The sequence below is a fragment of the Solanum verrucosum genome, unplaced genomic scaffold (genome assembly GCF_900185275.1).
Source record: "Solanum verrucosum unplaced genomic scaffold, falcon-dt-bn FXZP01000210.1, whole genome shotgun sequence".
Taxonomy (NCBI): domain Eukaryota; kingdom Viridiplantae; phylum Streptophyta; class Magnoliopsida; order Solanales; family Solanaceae; genus Solanum; species Solanum verrucosum.
Genome location: NW_026020045.1, coordinates 1,692,162 through 1,704,627, shown reverse-complemented (window position 1 = coordinate 1,704,627; position 12,466 = coordinate 1,692,162). Strand labels below are relative to the sequence as shown.

General features: G+C 39.7%; 2 protein-coding genes across 3 annotated transcripts in view; both read left to right on the top strand.

Moving 5' to 3' along the window:
* LOC125821752 (uncharacterized) overlaps positions 1 to 12,466 on the top strand; it is a 1,137,236-nt gene that overhangs the window by 923,012 nt on the left and 201,758 nt on the right. The gene's annotated exons all lie outside the window — the stretch shown is intronic.
* On the top strand, positions 7,623 to 11,995 carry LOC125821787 (uncharacterized). The gene is made up of 6 exons (XM_049501155.1): positions 7,623 to 8,458; positions 8,566 to 9,634; positions 9,848 to 10,675; positions 10,805 to 11,048; positions 11,286 to 11,688; positions 11,764 to 11,995. Exons 1-6 carry the CDS (start codon positions 7,623 to 7,625, stop codon positions 11,993 to 11,995), a joined length of 3,612 nt encoding a protein of 1,203 aa, XP_049357112.1.

Here is a 12,466-nt window from a genome sequence, read left to right as displayed (position 1 = left end):
ACCTAGAGATGACAAGAAGGATGTGAAAGTGATTCCCACATCTTCCACTGACATCAGGAGGATTGACGCGGAGTATTTGAAAGATGAGGCAGAGAAGAAAAAGGCAGCCCTGGTGGACTCTTGCCCAGTTGTGGATTCAGACACATTACCTGCAGAGGCACCTTAGCCTACTCCGGCCCCAGGCCTTCAGGTACATCCAACTTTGTCCCTTCTATTACTTCTAGTACAACTACTACTCTTGTGCCTCCCAAATCTGGTATTGCTGTTGCTACTGGCAGACCTACACTCACCCATGCTGGATTGCTATGGATGGGGTAGCTAGCCAACTCTGCAGATCGTCGTGCCGCCAGACTTGAGGCCACCATTTTGGGCATGATTCAGACAACCCTCACTGATGCTGTGCTACCTTTGAGTGCTACCATTGATGCCCTTGCGGCTAGGATAGCAGTGTGTGAGTGTGGCAAAGGGGCCACCGAGGAGGTGACAACTGTAAATGCCGCTATTGCTAAGCTGAGGAGAGTTGTGGACCAGCTGAAGTCCACCGGTATGCTTATGATTTTTGGGACGGTAGAGATCCCAGATGTGCCAGTTGAGCCAGATATGCCTTCAGATGGTCGAGCCGAGGAGGTAGCTGATCCCGAGTCTGAGGTGCAGACCGATGAAGAGCAGCTTGATATTGATGAGGAGGCTTCCTATGAGGGCTTGATGTAGGTTCAGGAGGCGATGATACATTCAGTTGTCTGGATTTCCTTGACAGATACCACTATAACCGAATCGACTACTGATGTGACTACGGGCACTAATGCCCATGATCAGACTGCTGTTACACCTAGCACTGATGCCCCAATAGATGGAGCGACTATTTAGACATGATTTTCTTTACCTCTCTCTCTATCCCTTCTTTTTTTTATTTCTGGATATGTTTATTGCATTTGAGGAAAAATAGCTTTTGTTTGTGGTGGGGTGAGGTATTTCCATACCTACCTCTTGTTTTGATGATATTTTCTGTATATATTAGGTATATGCTATAAATTGTGTTTTGGCACTGTGTTTGTGGATATTTGAGCTTATGGCACCTTGTTTTAATTGTAAATGATTTTTGACCCTTCTTGAAAATTGTGCCACCTCTTGATTGTGTTTGAATGTGACTGTTCTTTTGCAAATTTGAGTATCAGTCTTGATCAATACCGATGACTTAAAAAGTGCTCATGATCGAACAAAATAAATGTGCAGCTACGATGAGGCCAAATGAAGTTGCATAGGCAATATGTGAACCTTTTGCAACTCATTGTGACTAGCCGATTATCAAAATTGAGTCTCTTGTGATGAACATTGCACACTAGCAAAAGTGTGGAGTCTTGTTTAACATTGGTGTCAAAGCCTTGTGATGAGCTTACCGTGAACCATTTGTGATGACACCTAGAATTTTCCCTGTTGGTCTAGTTGACTAACTGATGCAAGCTCTTGAAATGATCTTAGACAACATTTTTATAGAGTGAAACAATTTGACATTATACCTCTTTTGTGGCCTACCTTGTGAGTGTTTGAACTTCGCTTGAACACCTTTCGAGCCTTAGCCTTTCCTTGGAAACAAACTTGATGAAATTGTGACCTTTCTTTATCCCTCCACCCTTAATCCCCATGTAATGTGGTTTATTTGAATAGCCAACTTAGGCCAAAAGTCTAAGTTGGGGGTGTGTTGAAAAGTTAAAGTAAATCAAGAAGTGCAAAGAAGTTCCCTTTTGACCCATGGTTTTGAGAAAGATGGAACCGCTCCATACAAAAAAAAGAGAGAAAGAAAAAAAAAGAAAAAGTTTGAAATAAAGCTGCAAAAGAAAAGAGGTGTCCGGTATTCCATGGAAAGTGAATAATGGGGTGACTTTTGAGCATGAATGAGAATGATGAAGAAAAAGAAAGAAAGTGTTGTTCATACCACATTTCTTGAGGATAGCAGCCACTGAGCCTAAATGACCATACCTTTACACTCAACCCCGTTACAAGGCTTGAAAAGACCTTTTTGATCTTGAGTGAGCTGAAACAAGTGTTGATTTGAAATTAAGGGCAAACCTATAGGTGGAGTCATGCATGTGTTCATCTTTGTGAGTGTGAGAGTTGTTTTTTATTTCGGAAATATAAATTGTTGAACCATTGTGTGTGAATATGAAATCACTTTTTGTGTGAGGTCATTTGAGTACCTTTGTTGAGCTTGAACATGCATTTGAAGCAAGTATTGTGAAGTTGAAAATCTTTGGTAATGGTGAGTCCCAACTTGAATCTTTGAGTGCACAATTGATCCTCGCATGAGTAAATTGAGTGTTGTTGTGTGCATTCATAACCGAGTCTTGTGTAGCACTGTTTAAGACATCCTTTTTGAACTGCTGAACATGAGTTTTACTAAAGGACAAGCAAAAGTTTAAGTTGGGGGTGTCGATGAGTCCACGATTTGGACTCATTTAGTGCTTTATTTGGATAGATTTAGTGTCCTTAAATGCTCATTTTGTGCCAATAACTGATGTAAAATCTTTTATTTCCAGGTGTTTGGATTGAGGAACAAAGCATGGACACTAATTTGTAAAAAGGAACGGAGCGAGCTGAAAGAAGGAAGATATGAAGTCCTGGTGATCGCCAAGTCCCTTTGGCGAGTCGTCGAATGGCCACCATCTCGCCTAAAGTTCCAATGTACCAATCCCTAAAGGAGAAAATCAAGTTGGCGATAGAAAGGAGCAGTCGGCATGTCGCCGAGTGATTCCACGATGGAGTGTTGGATCGCCCAAAGTTACAGAACCTGAGGATGCTGAAGGCCAAAGAAAAAAGGCGATGGAATGGACCAAAGGGTGGATCACCAAGTTGATCGACGAGCCCGACTTACTATGCCGATTAGTCCTTCGCAACATATTTTTGGCGACTATAAATACATTTTCAACCATTATGTTTAGTATCAAATTTTATTCTGAACATTCATTAGAGTAATTTTTGACATAGAACTATGAGTATTGAGACTAAGTTTTCCTTAGCTTTGAAGAATTGAAGTTTTCCATTTTGAGAAATTGGAAGTAGGTTGAGATTCTTCAATTTGGACCTTTGCAAAGACAAAATTAATCTTACCCAGTTGATGGAAACACAATTTGGTAACGATTTCTATATTTTTATGATGTCTAGGTAAAACCCCAATTCTTGAGGTGTGATTATATGATTATGGGCTGATTTAGCTTATGGGTATTGCTAATTGTTAGTTTAAATGTTTTTTAGAAATGATTTCAATCATTATTTGTGGTTAAAACTAAAGGATCGTAGTTGAAATGCAATTCTACCTTCGTGTTTTTGGCTTGCTCGAGAGAGAGGTTTTAAACCAATGATTATTGATTGATGGTCTGTGGGTATTGGGTTGTCATGGGTTCAGCTCGAGACAATGAATCCTAAACCCTTTTCCACACATTCAACTAGAAAGAGTGAATGGACTAAGAGGTAGGCTGTTTTTATTTGCTTGCTTGTTTGTGTTCGAGAGAAACCAACTTGATTCAGGGTAAATTATTCAAGAGAAAGTTTACCTTCTCTATAGTCTGGCCTATTCACTAATTTACAACTATTTACTAAAAGTCCCAATTACCCATTTGTCTATATTAGCCTATAATCGAATCACATCCCAAGAAGCTGTCTCATTATTGTCATGTTTGTGTTATTTGCTACTGCTGTAGTTGATAATAAAAACCAAACCCCCCTTTTATTAGACATTGGTGTCACCCCCTGATTTGAAGTATGGTTTTATTCGATAATGTTTATTCCTATGATTGACTTGATCATATTTACACTTTACTCTTGAATCTTAAACACGTACCACTCCCTATGGGATTCGACCCGAACTTATTTAGTTGGGTTATATATTGACTAACGATCGTTGACGCTTATAATTAGATGGAGTGTCTTTTATAAAGTTATTCAATTAGTAGTACATTGAACTCTATGTTTACCTCCCATGGTTATATGTCTATTAGTAGTCTCTCCCACACATTAATAATATATGGTTAAAACTCACAACACGATCTCTATAGTTTTGCATTGACCTTATTCTCATATGATCTATAACTCTAGTTATCAAAGTTTGATATCGCTTTACTTGGTCATGTATTATTAAAATTTTCAAACTTATTATGATTTATGCTTACATTTTTATGCATGTTCCCCATATTTAGTACATTAAAAGTTCTAATGCATATTATGCTTATATTATTTTAAAATATTGGGTCTAATGCTTCTTCACCCAATCGTTGATACATTGGATCTACTAGCGGTGCTTGATAATGGTAAGTCCTCATGGTTTGAGGATTGCATCACACTTTACTAGTCTTTTACTTTCATGTCATTTCACGTTTAGACTTGTTCATGGTTTAGGGGTTTGTCCTAACCACATTAATGTAGTAATGGCTTAATGGCTTATGTCAGACTTAGTGTGTCTTCCACATTTCAAGCTTTGTATTAAGGGTTCTTTTGTGTTTAAATATTATGATTTAAAATTATTTAGATTTATGATTGATTTCATATTGTACCTCTTTACTCAAAGTGTCATTCTTATGTAAAGTGGCTTGTTTAGAGCCTCTCGGGGTCTTATTTACCATGTCACGTCTAGGGTATACTTTGAGTCATGACAAACTTGATATTTAGAGTCACAAGTTTAGAAAGGTCCTAGGAAGTCTGAAAAGCGGCGTCAAGTGGAGTCTTGTTCATGAGAGTGAAGGGCACCACATTTATGAATAGGACACTACAAAGCATTTAGGAAACTTCACTTATTTCTTTACTCTAAAGTTGTGTAACGTCCCATATTTTGCATATACTAGTTCTATGTGAGTAGTGAGGGTTTGAAATAGGTTTGACAATATTCGAAAGAGGCTTGAGGCTAAATAGAGTAAGTAAAGTATAATTTGTCATAGTAATCAACCTACTTGCTTAAGCTACTGATTCGGATATCTTACGTAATTAAGTTACTCACGTACATGTGTAGCTTACGTAGAAAGGATGACATAGGTTCTTAATGGTAGATTAACTGCTGACCTACTTAAATAAGTGGTAAGTAGGTGATGCACCTACTTAGGGAATATGTGGACTGCAATTTAAAAGAAAAGGGCAACTAGGTGATGCAGCTACTTAAAGAACTTGTGGCAGAAATTAAGGGACTAGATATTTCTACATTTATCTTAATGTAAAAATGTCCATAAAGGACCCTTAAGAGAATGAAATTCATTTCATATATCTCTCACTTGTTCTACAACAATTTACTCCCAAAAAGAAACCCTAGAAGCTCCAAAGTGCTGGCCTGCAAGTTCACTATTAAAAATCTGAGAAAACCCTTTATTTTTCAAGTACAAGTTGGTGTAACATCTCCCATCTTAAGAAATTCAAGAGGAGGAACTGATTTCACCTTAAGGTAAGGCTACTGCCATATGTTAATTCTTTTATCCCTCTTTTGTGCTTGAATTGGTTAGGGGATTTGGTATGTGTTAATAAGCTGAGAATTGTTCCTTTTACATGGTGTGAGATTGGGGAATGTTCTGGTTGATTGTGCATGTTGGGACAGCCATGGAAGGGAGTCCCGTTTAACTCAATTGTTAGCCCATTTGAGCATTTTAAATGTAATGTTAGTTGGATGCTCAAGGGACAGTGGTCGGAAACCGTGAGTTCATATTGCTACTGCCACATTCTGATGTTTAGAAACTGATTTGTGTATAGTAACATAAGGAGGCATGTGCAGAAGTCATGAGAACTTGTTAAAGGATAAAACGGTAAAGGGTGCAGTAACGTACCATCTAATTGGGCGTTGCATGAGCTTGCTGCCTGCAACCCCTTTATATACTGTTTTGCATATGTTATAAAGCCCAAGGAGTTTCAGGGGACCTTATTAGAAGGTCGTATTGTATATGACGTTATTAAAGGAGAAGGGGTGGAATGCATACCATCGGTTTGATAAGTATGGGTTTGCTGCCTGATTACTGTTTGCCAAGTTTAAGTAATCCAATCTGTTGGTTAGCTACTAATATTAGTTGTGTTATTTATTTCATTGTAGATTAATAATCGAAAAGGAAGGAGGTTAATTCGTTGTACTATCTGAGTGGTACAGTAAGGTATGTAAGGCTATTCGATTCTATATTATTTGGCATGAACTCTGCTTGTATCACTACCAACAGGTGAGCTTCCTAAGTGCTCTTTCAAGTAAAAGACACATAGTGGCAGCGTACAATCCCAAACACAACTAACAATAGTTCCCCCTCCTTAGTGTGTCGAATTGCTTCAATATATGTGCATCTGTACTTTTCCAATTATTGGTATGAGAAAAGGATAATTTCAGCAGTAGCTTTGTGATTCCTCCTGTCAATCAAATGAGGTCCATTGTGTCATTTGAGCTCTTATGTAATTCTTTAGTGTTACATTTCCATCTTGTGTTATTGTTATTGCCCTAAGTGCATATTCACATGTTTCCTACTATTGATCCACAGTTTTGATGCTCAAAAATAATTATGACCACCAAAATAACAATCTCAAAGATTAAAGAAACTATATGAAGCGGTATATGTGTAAGGGTGGCAGCCCAGGGGCAAAAGCCTAGCATGGGTTGATCCCAATTTGTGTATAAGGGTGGCAGCCTAGGGGCGAAAGCCTAGCATGGGTCGATCCCAAATTTATATATTTGAGGACAGCATCTCAGGGGTTAAAATGCCTAGCGTGGGTCATCCTCTTTTATCACTGATCAGTTGGTTATTTGTATCACATGCTTTACAGAGATCGCAATGTAAAGAAAATTTACAGAAAAGAATATAATGTACATGATCCCACAACAGCAACAAGGGTGGTCTTTAATCTAATCTATGCAGTTACATATTGATACTTGATTTCAATTGAGCTCTTGTTTAGATATGTTATTGCCTTACATATTCAGTACATTCTTCGTACTGACGTCCCTCTTGGGGGACGCTGCATTTCAGGCTGCAGCCACAGGTACTCCAGCTAGTAGACCTCCCCAGTAGGAGCACAGGACACTCAGCTGCTATTGGTGAGCTCCAAGTTGATTCGGGGCTTAATCGAGTCTTTGACATCTATTTTGTTACCGTATAGTAGTTAAGGGTAAGGCGGGGCTTTGTCCCGACCTAAACTAAGGTTGTCTATCTTGTAGAGGCTTTGTAGACTAATATATAAGGTTTGGTTGTGTCTTGTGTCTTAACAATTGTGGCCTCCACGACCAAGTGTTGTACATAAGTTTTGGGCCTGTCTATGTCGGTCTTTTATCACTACAGGGCATATAAGCTTGTCACAGCTTCATAGTTATCATAGTTAAATGTATGGTAAGTACAGGTTGTAAGTTGGTTCTCCCGGGCCATTTAAACATCGGGTGCCTGTCTGTCTTAATCAGATCTGAGGCGTGACAAAAGTGGTATCAGAGCAGGTCATCCTAGGGAGTGTACAAAGTCGTGTCTATGTAGAGTCTTGCTTATGGATGTGTTGTGCACCACATCTATAAACAGGAGGCTACGTGACATGTAGGAGTTGTTTCTGTTGTTTCATCTTCTAGATCGTGCGATAAAGCCATATTGTAGGTGGATTATATCTAACCTCTAAATTGTTTTATTATAGCAAAAATGCCGGTTACGAGAAGGAGTAAAAATACAGGCAAGCAAATAGATATGGCTGCCGGAGAAGGGAGTTGCCAATCATTACCTAGACAAGCTGATCAAAGTGAGGCTCAAAATGAGTCTCTATCACAGACTTCCCCGACTCCTCCATCTCTAGATGATTTAAGGAGGGAAGCAGCACCTCGAGAACCCCCTATTAATACTACTGAGCAAGATTTAAAGAATGCAGTCCAATTATTGACTCGTATAGTTGCTGGCCAAGGGCAAAGGCAAGAAGGTCCAATTGCAGGTACGAGTGGTGCAGATAGGGCTACTAGTACGCGGATACGTGATTTTCTTAATTTGGACCCTCCATCATTCACTAGGTCAAATCCTAAAGAAGTTCCGCAAGACTTTATTAATCAGATTCAACGAACTTTGGATGTTATGCATGTAAGTGGTAAAGAAGCAGTTGAGCTAGCAACATATAGACTCAGGGGTATGGCTATATTGTGGTATGAAGCTTGGAAGCAATCAAGGGTTACAGATGCACCTTTAGCTAGTTGGAAACAGTTCAAAAAGGCATTTCTTGACCATTATCTGCCATTGGAGATCCGAGAGGCCCGTGCTGATCAGTTTTTAAATCTCCACCAAGGGAATATTAGCGTGAGGGAGTACAGTCTCAAGTTTAATTCTTTATCCAGGTATGCTCCTAATGTAGTGTCCACTATGGAGGATAGAGTTCATCGATATGTGGACAGATTAGATTCATATTTGGTTAGAGATTGTACCATTGCTTCTTTGAATAAAGACATGGATATAGCGAGGATGCAAGCTTTTGCACAAAAGTTGGAGGATCAAAGGCAAAGAAGAAGGGGATAAGAGTCGGAAAGAGGGCAGTCCAAGAAGGCCAAATCTACGGGGCAGTTTACCCAATCTCAAGGTGAGTTTAAGCCTCGGTTTTTTATAGACCGCCTAGGCCATCATTTTCCTACTCTACAGCTAGTGCTCCACCCCGAGGGTCTAGGGGCGATCAGTTTGGGCAAAGAGGTGAAAGCCAAAGCTCAAGAACAGCGGGGCACCACGAGCAGGGAATTATGAGCCAATCAAGACCTCCTCGACAACTTTGTATACAATGCGGGAGAAATCACCTAGGCACATGTAGGCTTGGGACAGATGCTTGTTTTTGGTGTGGTACACCGGGACACATGATGAGAAATTGCCCTCAAAGGGGCATGGGTGGTATGGCACAACCTGCTGGATCGATTGCTGCATCGTCTTCATCAGTTCCTTCTTTAGGCAGGGGCACACAAATGCCTGCAGGTCGTGGTAGAGGTGTTAGAGGGGCAACTAGTTTTAGTGGAGTTCAGAATCGCACGTATGCCCTAGGGAATCGACAAAATTTGGAGGCTTCACCGGATGTGGTTACAAGTACATTATCCATCTTTTCACATATTGTATATGCATTAATTGATCCGGGGTCTACACTATCATATGTCATTCCTTTGATTGCTGCAAAGTTCAAAAGAACACCAGAATTATTGGTTAAACCAATTGAAGTGTCTACACCGATTGGTGAATCTATTATAGTTAGAAGAGTTTATCGAAAGTGCATAGTAACTGTTTGTGGTCGTAATACATTAGCTGACCTTGTTGAACTAGAAATGGTTGATTTTGATGTCATAATGGGTATGGATTGGTTAGCTTCTTGTTATGCTACAGTAGAATGCCGAACTAAGATGGTGCATTTCCATTTTCCAAAAGAGGCAGTCCTTGAATGGAAAGGTAATATTGGGGCGCCAAGAGGTAAATTTATTTCTTATTTTAAGGCGAGGAAGATGATGTACAAAGGCTACATATGCCATTTAGTAAGAGTAAGAAATATAGATGCAGATCCACCAACTCTTCAATCTGTTCCGGTGGTAAATGAATTTCCTGAAGATCTTCCAGGTTTGCCTCCAGAACGAGAAGTAGAGTTTGGTATTGATATAATTCCAGATACTCAACCTATCTCCATTACTCCATATAGAATGGCCCCGGCAGAATTACGGGAGTTGAAGGAACAATTAAATGATTTGTTAGAAAAAGGATTCATAAGGCCTAGTATGTCCCCTTGGGGAGCACCAGTTTTATTTGTACGCAAGAAAGATGGCTCATTGAGAATGTGTATTGATTACGGACAATTGAATAAGCTAACGATTAAGAACAAATATCCCCTCCCAAGAATTGATGATTTGTTTGATCAGTTACAGGGTGCTAAGTGCTTTTCAAAAATTGACTTGAGGTCGGGTTATCACCAAGTGAGGGTCAGAGATCAAGATATACCCAAGACGGCTTTTCGAACACGGTATGGTCATTTCGAGTTTTTAGTTATGTCATTCGGGCTAACAAATGCACCAGCAGCTTTTATGGATTTGATGAATAGGGTGTTCAAGCCATTTTTGGATGTGTTCGTGATAGTATTTATAGATGACATTATGGTGTATTCAAGATCTGAAGAGGACCATGCTAATCACTTGCGGCAGGTGCTACAGATTCTTGGTGATCGAAAGTTGTACGCAAAGTTCTCTAAATGTGAGTTTTGGTTAAGATCTGTGGCATTTTTGGGTCATATTGTATCTGATGAAGGAGTAAGGGTTGATACCCAAAAGATAGAAGATGTGAAGAACTGGCCAAGACCTACAACACCTACGGAGGTTCGTAGTTTCCTTGGGCTGGCAGGTTATTATAGAAGGTTTGTTGAAGGATTTGCTTCTATTTCCGCACCATTAACAAAACTAGCACAAAAAGAAGTCAAGTTCCAGTGGAGCGATGCATGTGAAAGAAGCTTCCAAGAACTGAAGAATAAATTGACTTCTACACCTGTATTGGTACTTCCAGAAGGCACGGAAGGGTACGTAGTGTATTGTGATGCATCGGGAGTGGGCTTAGGATGTGTGTTGATGCAGCATGGTAAGGTGATAGCTTATGCCTCAAGGCAGTTGCGGTCACATGAGAAAAACTATCCAACCCATGATCTAGAGCTAGCAGCAGTTGTGTTTGCTTTGAAGATATGGCGCCACCACTTGTATGGTGTTCACGTTGATATATATACTTATCACAGGAGTTTGCAATATATCTTTAAGTAAAAGGATCTGAATTTGAGGCAACGAAGGTGGCTTGAGTTATTAAAAGATTATGACATTGATATCTTGTATCATTCCGGGAAGGCAAATGTTGTAGCTGATGCTTTAAGTCGTAAAATGATGGAAAGAACTTATGAGCAGTCCATAGGAAGGCAGCAAATAACTAAAGTTCTACGTCAATTAGCTAGCTTGGGGGTTCGCCTTCTTGAATTTCCAGATGAAGGAGTTATTGTGCAAAATGCTGCAAAATCCTCATTTGTAGCGGAGGTGAAAGAGAAGCAGTACACGGATCCTATCCTATTACAGCTTAAGGAGAATGTACAACAAGGTATGACAAAGGCATTTGAGCTTACAGAAGAGGGAGTACTTCAATGCCAAAACAGATTGTGTGTACCTAACATAGATGGACTAAGAAGGAGGATTATGATGGAAGCGCATCATTCAAGATATTCTGTCCATCCGGGATCAACAAAAATGTATCATGACTTGAAAGAAGTATATTGGTGGGGTAACATGAAGAAGAGCATTGCAGAATTTGTAGCTCAATGTCCAAATTGTCAACAAGTTAAAGTAGAGCACCAGAAGTCTGGAGGTTATATGCAGCGTATAGAACTTCCAATTTGGAAGTGGGATATGATTAATATGGATTTTGTCACTGGTTTTCCTCGCTCATTTCGGAAGTTTGATTCCATATGGGTGATTGTTGATAGACTCGCCAAAGTAGCGCACTTCTTACCGGTCAAGACTACTTATACAGTTGAAGAGTATGCAATGTTGTATATTAAAGAGATAGTTCGGCTACATGGAGTGCCAATCTCTATTATATCTGATAGAGGAGCTCAATTCACCGCGAACTTTTGGAAGTCATTTCAGAAGAGTTTGGGAACGCAAGTGAATTTAAGCACATCCTTTCACCCTCAAACAGATGGTCAGGCAGAACGTACAATCCAAACACTTGAGGATATGTTGTGAGCTTGTATATTAGACTTCAAAGGTAGTTGGGATGATCATTTGCCGCTTATTGAGTTTGCTTACAACAACAGCTACCATTCAAGTATCAGAATGGCACCTTATGAAGCGTTATATGGGAGAAAGTGCAGGTCATCGATCGGATGGTTTGAAGCGGGCGAAACTGCCTTATTTGGGCCAGATCTTGTTCATCAAGCTATGGAAAAAGTTAACGTGATACAACAACGATTAGCAACAGCTCAAAGCCGACATAAATCATATGCAGATAATAGAAGGAGAGGACTGGAATTTTTCATAGGAGATTGAGTATTTTTGAAGGTATCCCTAATGAAAGGGGTAATGATATTTGGTAAAAAGGGGAAGCTGAGTCCGCGCTATATAGGGCCATATAAAATTATTTGAAGAGTTGGTCAAGTCGCGTATGAGTTAGAGCTCTCAACAGTCCATCCGGTATTTCATGTCTCAATGCTTCGAAATGCATAGGCGACCCATCTCGTATCACTCCTACGGAAGATGTACACGTTAAAGAAGATCTCACTTATGAAGAAGTACCCATCGCAATTTTGGATCGACAAGTTAAGAAACTAAGAAATAAAGAAGTAGCTTCTGTAAAAGTACTATGGAGAAACCAACAAGTTGAAGAAGTTACATGGGAGGTGGAAGAAGCAATGAAGTCCAAATATCCTCATTTATTTCAATCCGAAGAGAAGGGTCAAAGTGTTGAGTTGAGACAGTAACAAGTAAGTATAAGTCTGTGTGTATTATGTGGCTAACAGT

Excerpts from the sequence above, each read along its gene's own strand:
- LOC125821787 (XM_049501155.1), top strand. The coding sequence starts at position 7,623 with ATGCCGGTTACGAGAAGGAGTAAAAATACAGGCAAGCAAATAGATATG. Across the intron at positions 8,459-8,565 it reads CAAAAGTTGGAGGATCAAAG|ACCGCCTAGGCCATCATTTT; the intron begins GCAAAGAAGAAG and ends GGTTTTTTATAG. Across the intron at positions 11,689-11,763 it reads CAAACACTTGAGGATATGTT|CTACCATTCAAGTATCAGAA; the intron begins GTGAGCTTGTAT and ends TTACAACAACAG.